Raw genomic sequence first — 24,687 nt, 5'->3', positions numbered from 1 at the left:
AGTGAAACAAAGAGCTGTAGAATCGAAAGGGAATAGCGGATTGTCATTTACAGAGGTTTGGCACACGCTAAGGGATTATGCAGGCAATTTGTTGAAAAATAATTCCATTAGTAAGTAAGATTCCAGTGCCCTTGAAAATAAGAGATATCAAATTATCCTAAGCGTGGCTTAAGTTTTGAGAATCAGAATGGCCGGAAATGGCACTCATTTCACTGCTTTGTGACCCCCTTCCCATAGCTGGGTAAAATTTCTCATTTTTTCAGTTTTGCCTTCCATCGCCACAGCACTCTAGGTACCGTGGCCTCGTGGAAAGAGCACCGGCCTGAGGTCAGCAGACCTGTGTTCTAATCCCAGCTCTGCTACTTACCAGCTGTGTGACCTTGGGCGAATTATTTAACTTCTCTGGTCACACTGGTCAGACTGTGATCTGGGGGGATCACAGTCTAATTAGGAGGGAGAAGGGGTATTGACCTCTCAATTTGCAGAGGAGGGAACTGGGGCGCAGAGAATTTCACCGGCTCGCCCAAGTTCATACAGCAGTTAAGTGGTGGAGCTGGGATTAGACTGAGCCCACTGTTGGGTAGGGACTGTCTCTATATGTTGCCATCTTGTACTTCCCAAGCTCTGCACACAGTAAGCGCTCAATAAATGCGATTGATTGATTAGAAACCAGGCCTTCCCAGACTGAGCCCCTTCCTTCCTCTCCCCCTCGTCCCCCTCTCCATCCCCCCTTCTTACCTCCTTCCCTTCCCCACAGCACCTGTATATATGTTTGTACATATTTATTACTTTATTTATTTTACTTGTACATATCTATTCTATTTATTTTATTTTGTTAGTATGTTTGGTTTTGTTCTCTGTCTCCCCCTTTTAGACTGTGAGCCCACTGTTGGGTAGGGACTGTCTCTACATGTTGCCATCTTGTACTTCCCAAGCACTTAGTACAGTGCTCTGCACACAGTAAGCGCTCAATAAATGCGATTGATTGATTGATTGATTGGTCCTAAAAATGGAGATTCAATACCTCTCCCCCACTATTAGCCTGTGAGGCTGGGTTGAGACAGGGGCCGTGTCTCACCTGATTATCTTGTATTTACCCCGGTGCTTAGTACCGAGCTTGACACATAGTAAGCGTTTCAATCAATCATATTTATTAAGCGCTTACTGTGTGCAAATACCACTTTGGACTAAGCTTGGATGTCAACATGGTTCCAGGACAGGTGGCTCTCATCCAAGCAGGGCATTTCCTGGTATCATCGGGCAACGTCGGAGAAGGGTTCAAATGCCAGGCACATCAATGTCGGGCGATGGCTAGGATACCCCAAAGGTTTAGAGGTGCAGAGGCCAGAGGCTTCTACCTTAGATTGGGTGAAGCACCACTGAGAAACCCTGACATCCTAAGAACTAGGAGAGTATTACTAAAAGGGGCTTGGCTGGCATAGTAAGACTTCTTATTCATTCAATCGTATTTATTGAGCACTTACGGTATTTACTGAGCGCTTACTGTGTGCAAAGCACTGTACTAAGCACGATACAGAGTTGGTAGAAAACTTACCTTCTTTCCTCATTAGGGGAAATATGTCTAGAATCTAGGGATTTTTTTTCCTATCAATACAGCATATTGCAACCAGTAGGTGTGCAATAAATATTACTCTAAAAAGAACTATTGCTAACAGACCCATAATAGAGCACTCACATGGGCATCTAAACCTGCTGGTCTCACCTTCATAACATCGCCAAGATCTGCCCTTTCCTCTGCATTCAAACCGCTACCTTGTTAGTACAATCACTCATCCTAACCCGACTGGATTACTGCGTCAGCCTCCTTTCTGCTCTCCCACCCTCCCGTCTCTCCCCGCTTCAGTCTATACTTCACTCTGCTGCCTGGATTATCTTTCTACAGAAGCGCCCTGGGCATGTCACCTCCCCTTTTCAAAAATCTCCAACAAATCAACCTTTGCATGAAGCAAAAACTCCTACTGGCTACAGAGCTCTCCATCCCCTCGCCCCCTCCTACCTCACCTCACCTCCCTTCTCTCCTTCTCCAGCCCAGCCCGCACCCTCCGCTCCTCTGCCACCGCTAACCTCCTCACCGGGCCTCGTTCTCGCCTGTCCCGCCGTCGACCCCCGGCCCACGTCATCCCCCTGGCCTGGAATGCCCTCCCTCCGCACATCTGCCAAACTAACTCTCTTCTCCCCCTTGAAAGCTCTACTGAGAGCTCACCTCCTCCGGGAGGCCTTCCCAGACTGAGCCTTCTCTTCTGCTCCTCCTTCCCTCTCCACTGGCCTTATTCCCTCCCTCTGCTCTACCGCCCTCCCCCTCCCCACAACACTTGTGTATATAGTACATATGCATTATTCTATTTATTTTCTTAATGATGTATATGTATCTATAATTCTATTTATTGTCATTGATGCAACTGATGCCTGTCCACTTGCTTTGTTTTGATGTCTGTCTACCTCCTTCTAGACTGTGAGCCCATTGGTTAGGGATTGTCTCTATTTGTTGTCAAACTGTCCTTTTCAAGCACCCAGTACAGTATTCTGCACAAAGCAAGCACTCAATAAATGCGATTGAATGAACGAATATTTGCAGTTGGTGTCTTATTTCACTAACTTCCGTTACTGCAGATCCAGACACTCAAATAGTACTTGAATTTTGTCAGTGTGAAAGGAATTACTGATGAGAAACACTCTCTTTTGCTTGTCCAGTTGTAAAGTCTCCAAGTTCATTTTCGGGTTCCCCCGGTCAATCAATCAATCAATCGTATTTATGAGCGCTTACTGTGTGCAGGGCACTGTACTAAGCGCTTGGGAAGTACAAGCTGGACCTTACTTCCGTTTCATTTTTCCATCCAACACTGCATTGTCTTCCCTCCCCTCCCATACACAAACCTGGAGCACAGCTACATTTCCTAATGGTTTGCACAGGAGAATCTCTGCATTGGCTTCCTCCCCATTGACCACGGAAGACGTCTGGACACATTGTCTGCAAATGATATGAGAAGATATTTCTTGGAATGCTGAGTTACCTGCCTGGCGAACATATTCTCTTAATATGGTTTTGTGGATTCACTCCTTCCATTCTCCAGGAAGCTATTTGGATTTTATTTTTTTGCACATTCTTCTTCAGTGCTTTCAAATGCCGCTTACCTGATTTCCTTTTATGCTCTGACTAATCGTTAGCCTCCGAAAACCACTCCAAGAAACACTTTTCTAAAATGGACTAGCACTCAGTTCAATTAATATCTTTGGAATACTCTCAATGTACACGGCACTCTACTAGATGCGCTCATGCGGCTCGGAAAATATCAATCGTTTATTGAGCTTCAACTGTGTGCAGAGCACTATACTAAATATTTTGGGAGAGTATCACAGGTGACAGACACATTCCCTCCCCATAAGGAATTTACAGTCCAAAGCAAGAGGCAGACATTAATATAAATGAGGAAGCAGCATGATAATAATAATAATAATGGTATTTGTTAAGCACTTACTATGTGCAAAGCACTGTTCTAAGTGCTGGGAGGGGATACAAGGTGATGAGGTTGTCCCATGTCGGGCTCACAGTCTTCACCCCCATTTTACAGATGAGGTAACTGAGGCTCGGAGAAGTTAAGGGACTTGTCCGAGGTCACCCAGCAGACATGTGGCGGAGCTGGGATTCGAACCCATGACCTCTGACTCCAAAGACCGGGCTCTTTCCACTGAGCCACACTGCTGCTTTCCCTGGTGGAAAGTGCATGGACCTGAGAATCAGAAAATGTGGGTTATAATCCTGAATCTGCCACCAGCCTGCTGTGTGACTCTGAGCAAGTCATTTACTTCTCTGTGCCTCAGTTACCTCATCTGGAAAATGGGGATTAAGACTGTGAGCCCCACGTGGGACAACCTGGTCACTTTGTATACCCCACAGCGCTTAGAACAGTGCTTCGCACATAGTAGGCGCTTAACAAATACCACGATTATGATTATTATATTATAAATAAATTGCAGATATGTTCTTAAGTGCCATGGGAGAGAGATCAAATAACTTTCAAGTATTTATTAAGCACTCACTGTGTGCAGAGCACTGTACTAAGTGCTTGGGAAAGAACAATACAATAAACAATGACAATCCCTGCCCAAAAGGAGCTCACAGTGTAGAAGGGTGGGGGGAAGACAGACTTCAATACGAATTAATAAAATTACAGATATATACATAAGCGCTATGGGGCTGGTTGGGGAGAGCAAAGGGAGCAAGTTGGGGCAGGGCAGAAGGGAGTGGAAAATGAGGAAAAATGGGACAGTTTGGGAAGGTCTGTTGGGAGAGATGTGCCTCCAATAAGGCTTTAAAACTGGCGGGGCCCCGGGGGGAGTAATTGTCAAATCTGAGGAGGTAGGAAGTGGGCCAGGGAGAGACAGGTGAGATTAAGGCACAGTGAAAAGGTTAGCACCAGAACACCAAGTTATTAGGAAAGCAAGACACAGAATTAAAGTCTTACACTTTGGCATCCAAACCCATTGGCAATTGTTGGCTTGTACTGTCCAATGTTGGTCAGTCCCACGGTGTACGGGCTGCATCCATGGTATGCTCCTCTGCAAAGAAGAAAGCCTGAGCACTCTTATTCACTTTCATTTGATGATATACCTGTATACCATTTGGGAACATGCCGCCTCCCTTCCTTTTAGATGGAGCCTACTGTGGGATAGGGATTGTGTTTGACCTGCTATCTACCCCAGGGCCTAGCAAATAATAAGCACTTAAATACCATTAATACATATTTACAATTCCTCTCCCCCTCGTCCCCCTCTCCATCCCCCCATCTTACCTCCTTCCCTTCCCCACAGCACCTGTATATATGTATATATGTTTGTACTTATTTATTACTCTATTTATTTATTTATTTTATTTGTACATACCTATTCTATTTATTTTATTTTGTTAGTATGTTTGGTTTTGTTCTCTGTCTCCCCCTTTTAGACTGTGAGCCCACTGTTGGGTAGGGACTGTCTCTATATGTTGCCAATTTGTACTTCCCAAGCGCTTAGTACAGTGCTCTGCACATAGTAAGCGCTCAATAAATACGATTGATGATGATGATACCCATTCGACCAGCAGGAAGGATGTCAAAGACTGAACATTTTTAGCAATTCAGTAGTGAAAAAGTCTGCCTGATGATGGGTGGAAAGAAGACCAATTTCAAGAGTTAAATGTTATCATCATTTACTAAAGAATCCCATGAAATGTTCTTTTTGTCTAGAGCCACTTCTACTACCCCATTTATTTACTTACCTTCTCCATTGTCCCACCTATTTACTCACGGAGGGATGTGCTTTTCTCACTCAGCATGTCCCTTCTATAAATCGCATCACCTCCAGGAATTTTTCCCCTGTTAAATCTTTCAGCTCCTCATCCTTTTCCTCTCCTTCTGTTACTTTAGAATTACCTGCTCCCTTGGGTATTCAACCCAACTTGAGCTTATGGGCATCTCCTTATACTCGAGTTTTCCCAATTGTTAAATGGAGGTCGATCAATTCATCGTATTTACTGAGCACTTACTTTATGCAGAGCATTATACTGAGCACTTGGGAGAGTACAGCAGAGCTGTACCCTTCATTCATTCAATCGTATTTATTGAGTGCTTACTGTGTGCAGAGCACTGTACTAAGCGCTTGGGAAGTACACCACAACAAACTTACAGTCTTGAGGAAAGTCTAGAGTTTACCTTCTCCTTCCCTAAGACCGTGAGCCACATTTATGACTGAGATTGTTCCTGAACTGATTATAGGCCACAAGAGAAGCAGCGTGGTGTAGTGGAAATAACCCAGTCCTGAGAGTTAGAGGGTCCGGGTTCCAATCCTAGCCCTGACACTTGCCAGCTTTGTGACCTTGGGCAAGTCACTTAACTTCTTGGTGCCTCCATTTCCTCAGCTGTAAAATGGGCATAGCTATATTTGTTCTGACAATTCTGACACCTGTCTACATGTTTTGTTTTCTGTCTCCCCCTTCTAGTCTGTGAGCCCATTGTTGGGTAGGGACCATCTCTATATATTGCTGGCTTGTACTTCCCAAGCTCTTAGTACAGTGCTCTGCACACTGTAAGCGCTCAGTAAATACGATTGAATGAATGAATAAAATACCCATTCTCCTTTAATCACATTTATTAAGTGTTACTGTGCGCAAAGCACCGTTCTAAGCATTTGACAAAGAATGTAATATAACATTCCCTGCCCACAGTGAGCTCACAGTGTAGAGGGGGAGACAGATATTAATATCCATAAATAAATAACAGATTCCCCCTTCTGCTGAAAACCCCAAGAGGGACAGTGCAAAGCAGCGTGGCTTAGTGGAAAGAGCCTGGCTTTGGGAGTCAGAGGTCGTGGGTTTGAATCCCGGCTCTGCCACTTGTCAGCTGTGTGACTTTGGGCAAGTCACTTAACTTCTCTGTGCCTCAGTTATCTCATCTGTAAAATGGGGACTAAGACTGTGAGCCCCATGTGGGACAACCTGATAACCTTGTATCTACCCCAGTGCTTAGAACAGTGCTTAACAAATACCATCATTATTATAACAATCAGACACATTGCTCACAGTCTAGAGGGGAAGACAGTCATTGATATATATAAATAAATTACAGATTCTCTCTTTGGCTGAGATCCCCATGAGGGACAGGGACTGTATCTGACCTGATTATCTTGTATCTGCCCCAGTACTTGAAATATAATAAGTGCTTAAATATCACAGGTTTTTTTTATTACTTCATTTCCCCCCCACTCCCTGTACGTTACTCTCCTAGACTGTTAAATCCTTGAGGGCAAGGATTATGCTCTCTCAAGTCCTTAAAACAGTGCTCTGTATAAAGTAACCACTCAAATAGGCTGATTGATCGGTTCTATGGCCTATATTCACAATCCCCCATTAAATCTAAACTTCACCCTACTATAGATTTAGAGAAACCCACCTCAGGACACCATTTGGCAAGGAAAGTTATCATCTAAATCCAGTTTTTCAAGTTAAGAGGAGGGCAGGTAGCAGCGAGCTTTAAGGCCCATTAGAAGGAACAATCCCATTTTAGACAACAATGTAGGCTACTGGTTTGAAGTAGGTTAATATAGGCAGGGTTGAATGGAACCATTCTGAATCCCGAAGCCCATGCTTTTTTCCTGTTCTATATTTTTTCCCTAAATTCGGGTTTTTGAGTTTATTTATTTATGCCAAATTACAGTACAAGGCCAGGGCTCCTGGATCTGAATTCTCTGGAGTGGGATTACCTGAACGAAATGATGTCAAAGTTCCCAGAATAAACTCTCGCCATCACCATTGCCAGATCGTTAGCTTCTGAACCACTGTTGACCAAGAAAATGACCTTGGAGAAAACAACAGAAGCAATTTTCACCACAAGGCTATCTCACTTTGATTTATTCAGTAAAGAATTGAAAATCTAAGGATCACCAGAGAATATTCCAGTATATAAAAATCAAGAGCACAGGGCTCACTGACTTCACCAAATCGATGTCTATTCTTTTTGGTTGGCCATGTGTTTCCAGGAACAGACTTTTTGTCATCGATCCCTTACCCACAAGATTATCCTGTTGAAAGATATACCCATGAGGCTCCCAGGAACACAACTACATTTCAAGTTAGTAACCTAAGGTCAAATCAACAGTATTTATTATTTATTGAATGCAAGCTCTTTGTGGGCAGGGAGTGTGTCTGTTTACTGTTATATTGTAATAATAATAATAATGATGATGGTATTAAGCACTTACTAAGTGCAAAGCACCGTTCTAAGCACTGGACTCTTGTACTCTTCCAAGCCCTTAGTATAGTGCTTTGCACACAGTAAGTGCTCAATAAATACAGTTGAATGAATGAATGTGCAGAGCACTGTACTAAGCACTTGGGAGACAAGAACAAGCAGACATGTTCCCTGTCCATAATGAGCTTACAGTCTAGAGGTCCCAGGTGTTACAGAACCTGACAGTGTCAATTATGTTTAGAGTGACCTGAAATCATGTTATTTTAAGGAGAGCAGGGGTGGAAAAGAAGGAAGTGGAGCCAGCAGATAGACATACCCAGTACCAGGAATTTGTCCAGGAATGGGAACAGGAAAATGGTGCTACGGCTGGAAGGTCTGTGGGCTCCGGAAAAGGCTTTTTTTTTTTAAAAGTAAAGGACAGATTTGAGAATTCAGTTAGAAAGGGACCAGACTAGTGAAGAGCTAACGGCAGCACATACTCTCCCAAGTGTGTAGTACAGTTCTTTGCACACAGTATGCATTCAATAAGTATGGTTGAATGAATGAATTTAAGGAGGGAAGAGTAGGAGCAGGTGTTTTTAGAAAGGGAGAAGGAATGGGATCAGAGGCACAGGTTAAAGGGTAAATTTTGAAAAGCAGCCAGGAGCTCTCTTGAAATGGCTTGACAGACTGATGGTTCTAAAACTCTTTAGGTACCATTTATTTTATAAAAATATCTGGGGCCTTAGTTTGGCTTACCGCTTTTTCCCCCCCTTCGTGTTTCCTCATTCTTATTCTACCAATTTCACCCAAGTGAAACTCAAGTCTTCTTCTCTACAAGATATTCTGTAGAATATGTTTTAGAATCCCTCCTCCAAGCTGAATGTATTTCAAACTTACACTTTTTGCCCTTTGGTACTCTAAAGAGGCTTACCTCGAAAATTATGCCATTAAGTTTATTGGAGGCATTTTACGCCCATAATAGGAAAAAATGCTACCAGAGGTACCCATGCAGAGAAAAAATATCTAAGAGTAACAATAAGCCCAAAACTACTAAAAATAAAAGGTTACACACTCAGATGTTTGCCAGGATTGCTAACTTCCACTAACCTACTTTTATGCTGGATTCTTGCATTATTGAGAGCTTTGCTGTGTTGATCCAGACTTAGCGGCTGTTCTTATAGTGGAAAGAGCACAGGCCTGGGAATCAGAGGATCTGGGTTCTAATCTCACCTCCGGCACTTGCCTCCTGTGAGGTCTTGGGCAAGTAACTTAACTTCTCTGTTCCTCAGTTCCTCCATCAACCCCTGTTCTCTCTCATAGACTAGGAGTCCCTAGATGAGGGATGTATCTTGTATCTACTCCAGAACTTAGTACAATACGTGGCCCATAGCTCTTAAACACCACAATTATTACACGGTGCAGCTTGATTCCCTGCTTCCCAAACCACCCACCCTCACTATGCTCATTTCAGTACCATTGGCCTGGGTTGGACGTAAGGAGGATGGAAGGCAGTAGGATCCCCAACCAGCTGCATGGTGGGCTGAGAACGTCCTCCTTACTTTTGGTTTCCCAATGTAAATGTTTTAAGGATTTAGTAAGACAAAGCCTCAGACAACAGCGAACCTTGCTGTCAACAGTCAAGTGCTCGGCAATCCAGAAAAAACAGCTCCCTGGAAAGAGGTGGAAACAGCACCAGGTGCTGTAAAAAGACAAGGAAGAACAGCAAATGACAGTTTGTAGCTCTATATGGTGCTGTAATGACTTAGGAATTCTGCACTGTCTTTCACATACACACACACATGACCCCCCTGCTCCCATGACCTGGTAGAAAGAGCACAGGCCTGGGAGTGCGGAGACCTGGGTTCTAATCCCACCTCTCCAACTTGTCTGCTGTGTGACCATGGATAAGTCACTTAACTTCTCTCTAACTCAGTTTCCTCATCGGTAAAGTGGGGATTAAATACCTGCTCGCTCTCAAACTGTGAAGCCCATGTAGGACAGTGACCAGGTCCAGTCCAATTTTTACCCCAGCCTTTTATAAATGCTCACCAAATATTTCACACACATACACACCATCGATCAATCAATGGTATTTCAGTACTGTGTGTTGTGTACAGTTGGGAAAGTACAGGCAGGAAATGTGTCCACCGCCTGTTCTATTGTACTCTCCCAAGAACTCAGTACAGTGCTCAGCACACAATAAGCGCTCAATAAATGATTGATACAACAGAGTTCTGTAGACGTTTTCCCTGCCCACAAAGAGATTACAGCCTAGAGGACACATGTGTGTGTATGCATGCACCACACTCTCCCCACAGCAGCCATTCAATGAGAAGAGGGACAGTATCAGTCAGAATTGCTCTGTAGTGAGTACCTTCGTAGTAATGACAGGGTATGGGGGAAGAGACTGTACTGGCCACCTGTTTTCTTTTTCAGAAACAGGGTGCTGCCTTTGGTGACATCCTATTTGTTCCCCCATCTCTTGCCTGCCTATAATCTTTCCTCCTGTCATTCATTCATTCATTCAATCGTATTTATTGAGCGCTTACTGTGTGCAGAGCACTGTACTAAGCCCTCGGGAAGTACAAGTTGGCAACATTTAGAGACGGTCCCTACCCAACGTCCTGGCCCTTCTAGGAGCTTCTGCCCCTTTTTCCTCTCCTCATGTCTCCTAGGTTCTCTCTACCTCCTGCTTCGCCCGTCTTCTTTCAGGTTGTGCGTCTCAGCAGTGGAGACTGCTTTCCACAGCCCTTCACTTGAAGTCTTCTCACCCTCAAGACAGATTTAGAATGAAACTTTTGTTTGAAGAACTACTGTCTATAGTGAAGCTAGATTACACAAAGGGCAAAAAGTATCTTCAATGGCAAAAATTAGCCTGCCTTGGTCCTCTCCAAATTAATAAGTCTAGCTCTCCCAACCAAGGAGGTTCCTAAGGCCTATGGGTGAAGAAAGAAAGCCTAACTCCCATTTTCTCCCTTTCTTATAGTCCCTTTTGACTATTATGTTTTTATAAAGTGCTCACAAGCATTCCATGGATCACTGCGGTAAATACCAGAGAATCAGATCAGACTCCAATCTTTGTCCACCCAGAGTTCCCGATCTAGAAAGGCAAGCAGATACCTTCTCCCTCTTTTATAGATGAGGAAACTGAGGTCCAGAGAAGTCAAGTGACTTGCCCCATATCACACAGCAGGAGCGTGGCAGGGCTGATATTACTACTCTGGTCTTCCGACTTAGTGTCCCTAGCTCTTCCCACTAGATCGCCTCACCTCCCGTGTTTAAAACGTGCACATAACTGCTATGGAGGGAGACTTGCGGGCCTGGTCTTCCATCAGCGGTTCCTCCAGGCCTCGCCCAGCAGCTTCTGGAGTCAAGTTGCTGCGGGGTAGGGAGTGTGGGAGGAGAGTGAAGCAGAAACAAAGGCCGCACGTATAATAATAATAATGATGATGATGGCATTTGTTAAGTGCTTACTATGTGCCAAGCACTGTTCTAAGCACTGGGGTAGATACAGGGTCATCAGGTTGTCCCACGTGGGGCTCACAGCCTTAATCCCCTTTTGACAGGTGAGGTAACAGGCACAGAAAAGTTAAGTGACTTAATAATAATAATGATGATGGCATTTATTAAGTGCTTACTATGTGCAAAGCACTGTTTTAAATGCAGGGGAGGTGATCAGGTTGTCCCTCTGGGGGCTCACAGTCTTAATCCCCATTTTACCGATGAGTTAACTGAGGCCCAGAGAAGTGAAGTGGCTTGCCCAAAGTCACAAAGCTGACAATTGGTGGAGCTGGGGTTTGTACCCATGACCTCTGACTCCAAAGCCCGGGCTTTTCCCACTGAACCACGCTGCTGTCCAAAGTCAACCAGCTGACAAGTGGTGGAGCCGGGATTAGAACCCATGACCCCTGACTCCCAAGCCAGGGCTCTTTCCACTAAGCCACGCTGCTTCCCACTATTCATTCATTCATTCAATCGTATTTATTGAGTGCTTACTGGTGCAGAGCACTGGACTAAGCACTTGGGAAGTACAGGTTGGCAACATATAGAGACGGTTCCAACCCAACAGTGGGCTCACAGTCTAGAAGAGTGGGCTCACAGTCTAGGCTCACTAAGCCACGCTACTTCTGGACTCTGTCCTCGTGTAGGGAGGGAGGAAGGAAGAGGTGTCAGATTTATTCCATCCTGTCCCCTTCACACGGTGAAGAAGAGTGGCACTCAACAGGTTTGAGAACAGAAGCACAGGAGTTCGAGGTTTCTACCTGACCCAATTTCACCCCCGGCAACTGAACAAAACCCAATTCATTTTTATATACACTCCTTGCTCAAAAGCATTCCAAACCACTCCAAGAAGCCGAAGCAGGGAAGGAACTCATGCAGGACTGGCGAGAACAACTATTCTGGACGAAAGGGACAGAAGGGTGGAGACACACACACACACGCACTTTACAAAGTGCTGGAAATGGAGCCAAGTGATTTTGTAAACGCTTTTCACAGAGGGCAGAGAAGTGCATGCATTAACAGTAACTCTGGAGTCGGGGGAGGCAGACAACAACTATTCATTCATTCATTCAATCAATCGTATTTATTGAGCGCTTATTGTGTGCAGAACACTGGACTAAGCGCTTGGGAAGTCCAAGTTGGCAACATATAGAGCCGGTCCCTACCCAACAGTGGGCTCACGGTCTAGAAGGGGGAGATGGAGAACAAAATAAAGCATATTAACAAAATAAAATAAATAGAATAAATATGTACAAATAAAACAAATAAATTGTATTTATTGAGCGCTTACTGTGTGCAGAGCACTGGACTAAGCGCTTGGGAAGTACAAGTTGGTAACATATAGAGATGGTCCCTACCCAACAGTGGGCTCACAGTCTAGAAGGGGGAGACAGGGAACAAAATAAAACATATTAACAAAATAAAATAAATAGAATAAATATGTACAAATAAAATAATCGTATTTATTGAGCGCTTACTGTGTGCAGAGCACTGGACTAAGCGCTTGGGAAGTCCAAGTTGGCAACATATAGAGACAGTCCCTACCCAACAGTGGGCTCACAGTCTAGAAGGGGGAGACGGAGAACAAAATAAAACATATTAACAAAATAAAACAAATAGAATAAATATGTACAAATAAAATAAATAAATCGTATTTATTGAGCGTTTACTGTGTGCAGAGCACTGTACTAAGCGCTTGGGAAGTACAAGTTGGCCACATATAACTAACAACTAAGATAAAGGAGCCCATCTAGATTCTTTAGGGTTTATTGTCTGCTCTCAAGTCAGCAATAAGCCATGGGGGGCCCAGAGCTAAAGCTGTTTTGCTAGATGATAAACCTGTTGTGTGTGTGTGTTGGGTGGGAGGGGACGCTGCTAATTCTGATGTACTGTGCTCTCCCAAGTGCTCAGTACAGTGCTCTGCACCCAGCAGGCACCCAATAAATAGCGATGTTTTAGCGGAAGGTGTTACAAACATCTCTCTTCCTTTCCAGTTAAGAGTAAGGACAGTTGTCACCCTCCTCTGTTTTTACCAAAGAGCTTACCGCCCTCCTCCTCATCAGTTATGACTGCTAAAGTGTGAGCACGGAAGTACCTTAAGTGAGCCAGGGAGATGTGCCGTGAGTTTTTCAGCATATTCATGGATGACGGGATGTAGGTAAACGCTGCTCGTGTGCCACAAGCGTCCAAGTTGCTTCTGCGCTGCTGCCGTTACCTTTCTGAATGCAAGAGGGAAGGAAAATCTTAAAGCCCGAAACCACAGATGTCTCTGGAAGCTTCCAGGGCTGAGAATCCCAGGAATTCTGGTATCCAAGTGGACAGATCTGAACAGCCATTTTGGGGGGGTGTCGGTGGGCGGGGAGTGGAATAAAGGAAGGCTAGCCTTGTTTCCCACCTCCCCCGTGGGTTTTCTTTCCCTAGCCCAGGTGTTTGTTGTTAAAATAACAGAAAGGAAAAAAAATCAATTTTCTTCAAAATAAAGGGAGTTCTGGGTTTTTTTCCAAAAATCTTGAAACACGTATTTTCCACTCTGCCTTGGAATTCATGTGGAAAATAAACATATTGGTTGGAATGTAAGCGGGTGGAAGCTTTACATCTCTTTTTAAAAGAAAAATCACAGCCACAGACCTTCCCTGTCCACACTCCCTGCCTCAATCTGCTGATCTAGCTGTAACGTTTGTCTGCTGTGTGACCTTAGGCAAATCACTTAACATCTCTGTGCCTCAGTTACTTCAAGTGCTTAGTACAGTGCTCTGCACACCGTAAGCTCAATAAGTATGATTGAATGAATGTGGAAAATGGGGATTAAGACTGTGAGCCCTATATGGGACAGGGAGTTTATCAAACCTGTTAGCGCGTATCTATCCCAGCACTTAGTACAGTGCCTGGCACATAGTAAGCACTTAACAAATACCATCATTATTAGTGCTCTGTAAACAGTAAGTGTTCAATGCATGTGACTGATTGATTCCGAGCATCCAATAAAAATAATAAATGCTCATCAACCCTTCAACAGTCCACATTACATGACGAGCGAAAATATATGTCTGAACCAAAGAAATATTTTGAGAATTACGAATCCATTTCATTGTAGGATTTGGGTGATGAAGAACACCAACTTTGGGGAAGGAACTGGGTGGATGGGAGGTGGCATAGTCTAGATAATAATAAATAATAATGGCATTTATTAAGTGCTTACTATGTGCAAAGCACTGTTCTAAGCGCTGGGGAGGTTACAAGGAGATCAGGTTGTCCCACGGGGGGCTCACAGTCTTAATCCCCACTTTACAGATGAGGGAACTGAGGCACAGAGAAGTTAAGTGTTTTGTCCAAAGTCACACAGCTGACAGTTGGCAGAGCTGGGATTCAAACCCATGACCCCTGAATCCAAAGCCCGGGCTCTTTCCACTGAGCCACGCTGCTTCTCTAAGCGCAAGTACCTGGAAACTCCCGAGATTTTGATTTTTCCTGATTGTGAAATCCCCCCCCATTCCCGCAAGTACTCACGGGTGGCAGTGGCCGACACCGACGGTGACGATTCCTGCAAAGAAGTCAAGGTATCGACGGCCTTCAAAGTCAAAGAGCCACTGCATATGCCCCTGATTGAGTAGCAACGGCTTCTGGTAATAAGCGGTGGCCACCGGGGAAAGATTCTCCTTCTGTACCTCCAGAATGTGGGCGTAAGGATAAGACTGTAGAAAGACAATTTGCTTCAGTTAGTCCCCTTTTTCTCATCCCGAACACCTAACTCGGCCAATCCGCTATAACTCTCAAAAAGCACTTCGGTCTTTTCAGTCTCCATTTTCTCTCCTCTTCAGTACACTTTTCTTGCAGTTGCCCAGGTCATTTTTCTGAAATGTTATTCTGCCTAAGTTGCTTCATTCTTCAAAAATCTCCACTGGTTGACCATTCAGTCAGTGGTATTTGCTAAAGTCTTACTGTGTGCAGAGCACTGTAATAAGCACTTGGGAGTGTGCAAAGTAGTAGAATTAGTAGGTATGATTTCTGCCCTCTAAGAGCATTCCTTTCCACATACATCCACATAATTTGTACTTCCCAAGCGCTTAGTACAGTGCTCTGCACATAGTAAGCGCTCAATAAATACGATTGATGATGATGATGATCAAGCCCTACTGTCTTAAAGGCGGTCTATCAGTTTTCTCCATCTTACATATCTCTTTTCCTAGATCCCAGCTCTGTTGCTTCCAGGATCACTTTATCACCTACAAAACCTCACTGAAGGCCCACCTCCTCCAATAGGCCTTCCTCGATTAAGTCCTATTTTCCTCTTCTCCCTCTCCCTTCCGCATCACCCTTGTATTTGCGCCCTTTATTCATCCCCTCCTCTCCACGGCACTTATGTACACATCCGCAACTTATATTAATATAAATGGCTCCTCTTCTAGGCGGTAAGCTCCCTGTGGGCAGGGAACATGTTTACCAATTCTTTTATATTGTCCTATCCCAAGCATTTAGTACAGTGCTCTGCACACAGTAAGTGCTCAATAAATACAATTGTAAATTACCCTCGACTCTCCTGCCTCTAATCCCTGGTTTAATAATAATAATAATAGTGGCATTCATTAAGTGCTTACTATGTGCAAAGCACTGTTCTAAGCACTGGGGAGGTTACAAGGTGATCAGGTTGTCCCACAGGGGACTCACAGTCTTCATCCCCATTTTAAGGATGAGGTAACTGAGGCCCAGAGAAGTGAAGTGACTTGCCCAAAGTCACACAGCTGGCAAGTGGCGGAGCTGGGATTTGAACCCATGACCTTTGACTCCAAAGCCCGGGCTCCTTCCACTGAGCCATGCTGGTTTATGTATTAAGTGCTTACTGCATGCAGAGCACTGTACTAAGTGCTTGGGAATGTATTGAGCTCCCTCCATCTTCAAATCCACCAAATATTCTTCTAAGCTTCATATATCCCTGAGGAATTCTTCTTGACTTCTCCCATTCCCAATTCCACTGCCTCTTTACTCCCACCCTTCCTCTGGGCCAGAACATCCTCCCTTTTCGAATCAGTCAATCATATCTATTGGGAGCTTACTGTGTGAAAAGCACTGAACTAAACACTGACAAATCTGCCAGACCACAGCTCTTCCCTTCATCAAAGCCCTCCTGAAACCCCATGTCCTCCGGATCACTTTGCCCAGTTAAGCTCCATCTCTCCACATCACGGCCACTTAGTAGCTGCCATGATCATTTATGTTACTCCACAGCAGTACTTTTCCATACTTTCTCCAACAGCAGCCATAATATTTCTGGGAATGGTCCAGGTCAATCACCCCCGTTAGATGATAAACTCCTTGCAATAATAATGATATTTGTTAAGCACTCGCTACATTCCAGACATGTACTAAGCGCTGGGGTGGATACAAGTAAATCGGGTCCGACACAGTCCCTGTCATCATCATCATCATCAATCGTATTTATTGAGCGCTTACTATGTGCAGAGCACTGTACTAAGCGCTTGGGAAGTACAAATTGGCAACATATAGAGACAGTCCCTACCCAACAGTGGGCTCACAGCCTAAAAGGGGGAGACAGAGAACAAAACCAAACATACTAACAAAATAAAATAAATAGAATAGATATGTACAAGCAAAATAAATAAATAGAGTAATAAATATGTACAAACATATATACATATATACAGGTGCTGTGGGGAAGGGAAGGAGGTAAAATGGGGGGGGATGGAGAGGGGGACGAGGGGAGAGGAAGGAAGGGGCTCAGTCTGGGAAGGCCTGTCCTATACAGGGCTCACAGTCTTCATCCCCATTTTACAGATGAGGTAACTGAGACATAGAAAAGTGAAGTGGTTTGGCCAAGGCCACCCAGCAAACAAGTGGCAGAGTTGGGATTAGACCGCATGATTTTATGACTCCCAGATTAAGGCTCCACTAAGCCACGCTGCTACTTAAGCAAACATCCATGCAAGCAGGGATGAGTCCTCTTAGAAGACACTGGGCATGCAAATAAAATAATGTTAGCATTCCAGCTGCAGAGTCCGGTGAGGGTGCTTGGAGTTCAAACAGGGACCACCTCTCCACCAGCCCCGGGAGGAGGAGTAACATTTCTTCTTTCTAATAAACAGGAAAAAAATTCTGGCCAAGTTCAGTCAATTGTGTAATTTCAAATAAATCCTACAGTCCCATGAGGGAAGCAACATACTCTACATTTGCAGTTTAGAGTGACCCTCCCCTCTTCACTGACTAACAGTCCTCTAGACTGTGAGCTCGTTGTGGGCAGGGAGTGTGTCTGTAGTGGTGTGTTCACCCAAGCACTTGGTACAGTGCTTCACACACAGTAAGTGCTCAATAAATCCGATTGAATGAGTGAATAAGCCTCAGAAAAGTGTGTGGAGAAGTGGGAAAAATCTAGATGAAGGCTTCAGCATCCTGAAGTTTGAATAATCCCTTGAGTGTGGAGAGGACGTTTACTAGAGTGCTTTCATAGCAGAGACCTTACATTGTTCTTACAATATTATGGGGAGAAGCAGTCACACAATTTTACACACTAAATTCAAACACTAATGTGCTTTCATAGCAGAGGGCTTACTTTATCCTTGCAATATTCCTGTGAGAGGCATTCACACAGTTCACACAATTTCTTGTCATTTTTCAGAGGACAAGAAACCGGGGCTCAGAAATTAAATGACTAGCCCGAAGTCAATTAGAACCAGAGATGGGTCTAGACTCTGAGTCTTCTAGATTTTAGCTCCTTTAGGACTGGCATTAGGTCTGCTATTGCACTCTCCCTCACACATAGTAGACGGTTCTACAGAATAAGCACTCGCTAAATACTACTGATTGATTGCAGCCCCCAGAACTGTTCTCTTTCCGTCACTTATGCTGTTTCTCTAATGGTTTGGGGAGGGAGAGGTGGTGGCTTTGGCTGCCCAACAGGCTTCTTTCCCTTCCCTTCCACTCTCCCACTTCCAGCCCCACCTTGGCCTAGTAGAAAGAACCCAAGACTGGAAGTTAGGAGACCGGATCTTAGTCCTTGCTCTGCCACTGGACTGATGTGTGACCTTGGCTAAGTCACTAAATCTCTCATCATCATCATCAATCGTATTTATTGAGCGCTTACTATGTGCAGAGCACTGTACTAAGCGCTTGGGAAGTACAAATTGGCAACATATAGAGACAGTCCCTACCCAACATTGGGCTCACAGTCTAAAAGGGGGAGACAGAGAACAAAACCAAACATACTAACAAAATTAAATAAATAGAATAGATACGTACAAGTAAAATAAATAAATAAATAAATAGAGTAATCTCTCTGGGTCTCCGTTTCCTAATCTCTAAAATGGGCCCCATGTGAGATAAGAATGATATGATATGGTATGATAATGATATGGTATGATAATCTAGCACCTACCACAGAACCTAAGGGAATTATCCTACACCTCTGGAATTTGGGGTTCCTGTTCTGACTTTTCCTGTTTCTGCAGGGGTAAGAGAGATAGGGATGATGATTTGTCAGGGACCTGAGCAGCTCAGGTCCTTCCTAGACTCAACGAGGGAGACCCCAAAAGAAGTACCTCCTGGTGCTCTACTGCTCACCCAGCCCACAGGGAATAGGACTCCTTCTTCGGTTGCCACCGTAGTCCCGAAACTTACCTCATATTTTTCAGGTGTGAAGTCACACGGCGGCATCTTGGGTGGTGTGTGAAGACTTTTCTTTGCTTCAGTCTTCCAAAGGACACCTACTAGAAGCCAAATGAATTAGGATCCTATCAAACCATGTAAACAGAGCACATACCAGAAATAAAGCCTCGCTGTGTAGCAATTTTCTTGGTGGTCCCATCAAAGCCGGGTCAAGAGCGTACATCTTGCTCTCTCACGATCACCCCTGCCAGGAAGGGTTGGGTAGAAAGAAAAGCAATGGAAGCAATAACGAAGTAGGGCAACGGTGGAGAAGGACATTGAGTGCACTCCTAACCCTGCCATTTTCCTTCCAGCAGAGTGGGGACAAGGAGATGGCTAGGGGAAGGAAGGGCTCCTTAAATCTCCCACTGGAATTACAGGGTGAAGAACTGCTGCACTGCTGCCTTGACCCATGGAAGCGGCTGGTTTTCCTTCATCATGCTTTTAAAAGTCATTTGAAATTAGTCTCCAGTTGAATTTAAGTATTGCTGTTGGGGGCCTGGATGGGTCATCAAAGGCAGGCCTTGCTGTGTTGGAAAATGGTTGCTGATAAAATGGAGAGAGAAAGCTTAAGCAGAGGCTAATCCAAAGATGTTGTTCCAGGGAGCAGTGGGAATAAATAAATAGGGAAGAAGAGGACATGATGGAATGGGAGCCTTGAGCATATGGACATAAAGGTGGCAATCCGTGAGGAACCAAAGATGTGGGTTTGATTGTTGAATCATTTGATGAGTAAATAAGCAGAACAAATGTGCTTTTCAATTACACTTCAAAGGAACGCCTTCAAACAGATTTTTCCTTCCCAAACATCCCATTGGCGTTCTTTTTTTGCTTTAAAATCATTAATTTACTTTGAGCACACTAAAAGCAAATGGGTTTATAATATACTTTGAATAAGAAAAAAATAGGTACGTTTTCTGAGAACTACTCTTTCAGTGATTTTCTTCAGGGATCTATTATGCCTCACTGGAACGTAAAATCTTACGGTGTTTCTGAGAATCCAAGTGTTCCTAATTCTTTTGGTATAAATCATTTTCCAATGCTAAAAATCAAACCTGGTTATTTGGCTTACAATCGCTCCGGAATACAAAGTTAAAGGAAGAAAGAAATGCGGAAAGGTAATATATGGAGAAACAGTCCCTTGTTTGACAGAGGGGCAATTCTCGGAAAGTTTCAAGTCAACAGTCCCTGATCCAACGGAATAGTCAAGGGAGACCTTCAAACAAACCATCTGCAGCAGATAATTGATGCTCAAGTGGGGATTCTCTTTTGCCTTGAATTAATAATAATGATGGCATTTATTAAGTGTTTACTACGTGCAAAGCACTGTTCTAAGTGCTGGGGAGGTTAAAAGGTGATTAGGTTGTCCCACAGGGGGCTCACAGTCTTCATCCCCATTTTACAGATGAGGGAACAGAGGCACAGAAAAGTTAAGTGACTTGCCCAAAGTCACACAGCTGACAATTGGCAGAGCTGGGATTTGAACCCATGACCTCTGACTTCAAAGCCCATACTCCTTCCACTGAGCCACGCTGCTTTTCATAACAACAATAATAATTATGGTATTTGTTAAGCGCTTACTATGTGCCAAGCACTGTTCTAAGCGCCGGGGGGGATACAAGGTAATCAGGTTGTCCCACGTGGGGCCCACAGTCTTAATCCCCATTTTAGAGATGAGGTAACTGAGGCATAGAGAAGTTAAGTGGCTTGCCCAAGGTCACCCAGCAGACAAGTGGCGGAGCCGGGTTTAGAACCCGCGTCCTCTGACTTTCAAGACAATAAATGCGATTGAATGAATGAATGAATGAATGAATAAAAGCCCGTACTCTTTCCACTAAACCACGCTGCTTGTCTACCCAGATTGGCTCAATTCTATTGGACTCCTGACTGGATTGGCGTGAAACTTTCAGGTTCAGATTGGCATAACGCTGTTGGGGATGGGCCTTTTGTAGGTAGTAGGGCAGGGGATTGCTCTACTGGGAATGGAGGCCAAGGACTCTGCCTAAGGCGCCCAAATCCCCTGGCACCCTCCAGAACATCACTGCTCCTCCGGGACAGAACTGTTTCCTGAGCCAGCAGTATGGCTGTTCAATCAAATCCCTTCTAGACTGTGAGCCCATTGTTGGGTAGGGACCATCTCTATACGTTGCCAACTTGTACTTCCCAAGCGCTTAGTACAGTGCTCTGCACACAGTAAGCGCTCAATAAATACGATTGAATGAAATGAATGAATGAATGCCAAACAGTGACGGCTTCCAACTCCCCTCATTCACCCGTCCTCACAATTTCTCCTGTCCAGGCCAGACCTCTTGAAGGGAGCCGCTTTACAGAAGAGCAGTTCCTAATTATTAGTCTTGGATGGTTTCTTTGGCAAATGCTAATGGTTTTCACATTAACCTATCCTGCATTTTGGAAAGTAAAAAAAAAAAACCAAGATGTGATCATGGTGAGTGGGACAATTCACTTTGAGAGATACAAATAATCCACAGGAATTTCATAGCAGTGATTTTCCCCATCATAGTATGGTAATGATTATAGGTTATGCATATGTACGTGTGGGATGGAATGGAAAAGAAAGCATTTTAAAGTGTTGGGGAGAAAGTCCCAAGCACAGCCCTACATCCCAAACACACTCCTCCAAAACACTGTTTCTTAGCCAGCCATCCCTCATCCTAGACAAAAGTCCACATCAGCAGTATAATTCTCTGCATCTTGTAACTGCTTCAGGATCTCTTCATATGAGAGGTGTTCCTTGGGAACAAGACACACAAAGAGTAGGTGCTATTGGGCACAAGAACTCAAATGAATTTCAGGATTCTGATTTTTGAAAAATCCAATTAATCTGGACCTCACTAATGTTCCTTTTAACTGTACATTAGACTTCAATGACATATTTCCATTTCACAATTCGGAGAGGATGGAATCTGGTAAGGTTCTTCCCACAATGTTTACCTGTTTTATTACAATGGGGTAGGGTGTCAGAAGAAATGTGTGTGTGTGTGTGTATATATATATAAAACAGGTACTATTGGAACCCTAGTGTGAGTCTCCTGAAATGCGAGGTTCTTCAGAAGTGCAGCTCCTGCATTCTAGAATTGATTGCATATGATCTGCCCACTGTGAGCCCACTGTTGGGTAGGGACTGTCTCTGTGTGATGCCAATTTGTACTTCCCAAGCGCTTAGTACAGCGCTCTGCACATAGTAAGCGCTCAATAAATACGATTGATTGATTGATTGATTGATTGTTCTAGAATCAGCTCTCTCTCCCCACTACACTCCAGCCCCCACGCTTTGCTCTGCTCAAGCCACTCGCTGGGCCTCGTCCTTGTTTGGATCATTGACCTACATACTTGGATTGCGACTTTGATACGCCACTTCATTCCCAACCCCACAGAGCTTATGCTCAGGTCTTTATCATCATCATCATCAATCGTATTTATTGAGCACTTACTGTGTGCAGAGCACTGTACTAAGCGCTTGGGAAGTACAAGATGGCAACATATAGAGACAGTCCCTACCCAACAGTGGGCTCACAGTCTAAAAGACTGACTAAAAGACAGTCTAAAAGTCTTTAAATTACATATTATAAATTATTTATTCATACCATCTGTCTCCCCCTCTAGACTGTAAGCATGTTACGGGCAGCAAATATACCTGCTAGTTTTGTGGTACTGTAACTCTCCCAAGCACTTAGTACAACACTTTGCACGTTCCCTTCTCTTCTCCAAGAGGCATCCCCTGACCATGTTCCCTCCTCTTCTCCAAGAGACATTCCCTGACCTATAATAATAATAATAATTATAATGATTGCATTTGTTAAGCGCTTACTATGTGCAAAGCACTGTTCTAAGCGCTGGGGAGGTTCCAAGGTGATCAGGTTGTCCCACAGAGGGCTTACAGTCTTTATCCCCATTTTACAGATGAGGTAGCTGAGGCACAGAGAAGTGAAGTGACTTGTCCAAAGTCACACAGCTGACAGTTGGCGGAGCCGGGATTTGAACCCACGACCTCTGACTCCAAAGCCCGGGCTCTTTCCACTCAGCCACGCTAGCCCCTCTGCTCTGCTTGAACTCTAGCCTTCACTCACAGAGTCTCCCATCTTCACACACACGGGCCTCTGTTTCCAGAACTGTTGGTTTAATTGTCAATTTGTGCTTTCTATCCTTTGTATCACTCTTCCTTTCAACTCATGGATATTGGCGATTTGTGTCTGCTTGCCTTCCATCAAATGATAGACTCCATTCAATTTCTCCTGCCCAGGCCAGGCCTCTTGAAGGGAATGAACTCCATTAAATAATAAACTCGAGGGTAAACACTATCTTTGACGTCTATCACGCCACGCATGCACTCACTCTTGCCAACACTGTTGATGCAAACACTAGTGAAGTTTTAGGTAAACACTGACCGTTAGAATCTCATTCAATAAAGACAGAAGTAGGCTGGGGTATCCTCTCACCTGCATGTCCAACTCACAGGATGGAGGGAAGCAGGGCAAGGGGGTGGTTGGGCAAAGTGGCGGCTCTGGTGACGCTCTCACCCCACCCTCGACACTTATGTACAGGGCCGTCACGAATTTATATTTAAAGCCTCCCCCACTAGTCTGTAAGCCCCTCGTGGGCAGGGAAAGCCTTTACCAACTCTATAGTGCACTCTCCCAAGTGAAAAGTACAGTGCCTGTACACCGTAAGCACTCAAACGCAATTGATTGAGTCTCCCCTCTTCGCTTTAGAAATGTTCTGAAAAGCAGTCATTGGTTCCTTCATTCAATCCTATTATAATAATATAATAATGGCATTTATTAAGCGCTTACTATGTGCCAAGCACTGTTCTAAGCGCTGGGGGGATACAAGGTGATTAAATTGTCCCACGTGGGGCTCACAGTCTTAATCCCCATTTTACAGATGAGGTAACTGAGGCTCAGAGAAGTGAAGTGACTTGCCCAAGGTCACACAGCAGACATTTGGCAGAGTCAGGATTTGAACCCATGACCTCTGACTCCAAAGCCCGGGCTCTTCCCACTGAGCCATGCTGCTTCTCAATTGATTGAGTCTCTTCTCTTTGCTTTAGAAATGTTCTGAAAAGCAGTCATTGGTTCCTTCATTCAATCCTATTATAATAATATAACAATGGCATTTATTAAGCGCTTACTATGTGCCAAGCACTGTTCTATGCGCTGGGGGGATACAAGGTGATTAAATTGTACCACGTGGGGCTCACAGTCTTAATCCCCATTTTGCAGATGAGGTAACTGAGGCTCAGAGAAGTGAAGTGACTTGCCCAAGGTCACGCAGCAGACATAATAATAATAATGATGGCGTTTATTAAGCGCTTACTATGTGCAAAGCACTGTTCTAAGCGCTGGGGAGGTTACAAGGTGATCAGGTTGTCCCACGGGGGGCTCACAGTCTTCATCCCCATTTGACAGATGAGGGAACTGAGCCCCAGAGAAGTTAAGTGACTTGCCCAAAGTCACACAGCTGACAATTGGCAGAGCCAGGATTTGAACCCATGACCTCTGACTCCAAAGCCCGGGCTCTTCCCACTGAGCCATGCTGCTTCTCACTTGATTGAGTCTCCCCTCTTTGCTTTAGAAATGTTCTGAAAAGCAGTCATTCAATCCTCAATCCTATTGAGCGCTTACTGTGTGCAGAGCACTGTACCAAAGGGTTTGGAGAGTACAATATAAGAATAAACAAATACACTCACTGCCCACAACAAGCTTATTAATTCATTCATTCAATCGTGTGTATTGAGCGCTTACTGTGTGCAGAACACTGTACTAAGCGCTTGGGAAGTGCAAGTCGGCAA

The 24,687-nt window shown here is 44.3% G+C and overlaps 1 protein-coding gene across 1 annotated transcript in view; it reads right to left on the bottom strand.

Annotated features, from left to right (window-relative positions):
* The window catches only part of AGXT2 (alanine--glyoxylate aminotransferase 2), a 48,797-nt gene that overhangs the window by 19,395 nt on the left and 4,715 nt on the right, over positions 1-24,687 (bottom strand). The window contains exons 2-7 of the mRNA XM_038743941.1: positions 18,852-18,937; positions 14,733-14,917; positions 13,321-13,444; positions 7,255-7,349; positions 4,485-4,578; positions 2,896-2,989 (exon numbers count right to left, since the gene is read on the bottom strand). Of these exons, the coding sequence (XP_038599869.1) occupies positions 2,896-2,989; positions 4,485-4,578; positions 7,255-7,349; positions 13,321-13,444; positions 14,733-14,917; positions 18,852-18,887 (628 nt within the window). The 5' untranslated portion in view covers positions 18,888-18,937. The remainder of the gene's footprint in view (positions 1-2,895; positions 2,990-4,484; positions 4,579-7,254; positions 7,350-13,320; positions 13,445-14,732; positions 14,918-18,851; positions 18,938-24,687) is intronic.

Source organism: Tachyglossus aculeatus, chromosome 3 (assembly GCF_015852505.1).
Source record: "Tachyglossus aculeatus isolate mTacAcu1 chromosome 3, mTacAcu1.pri, whole genome shotgun sequence".
Lineage (NCBI taxonomy): Eukaryota > Metazoa > Chordata > Mammalia > Monotremata > Tachyglossidae > Tachyglossus > Tachyglossus aculeatus.
The sequence above is the reverse complement of the archived record's forward strand: the minus strand, read 5'-3'. Positions and strand labels throughout refer to the sequence as shown.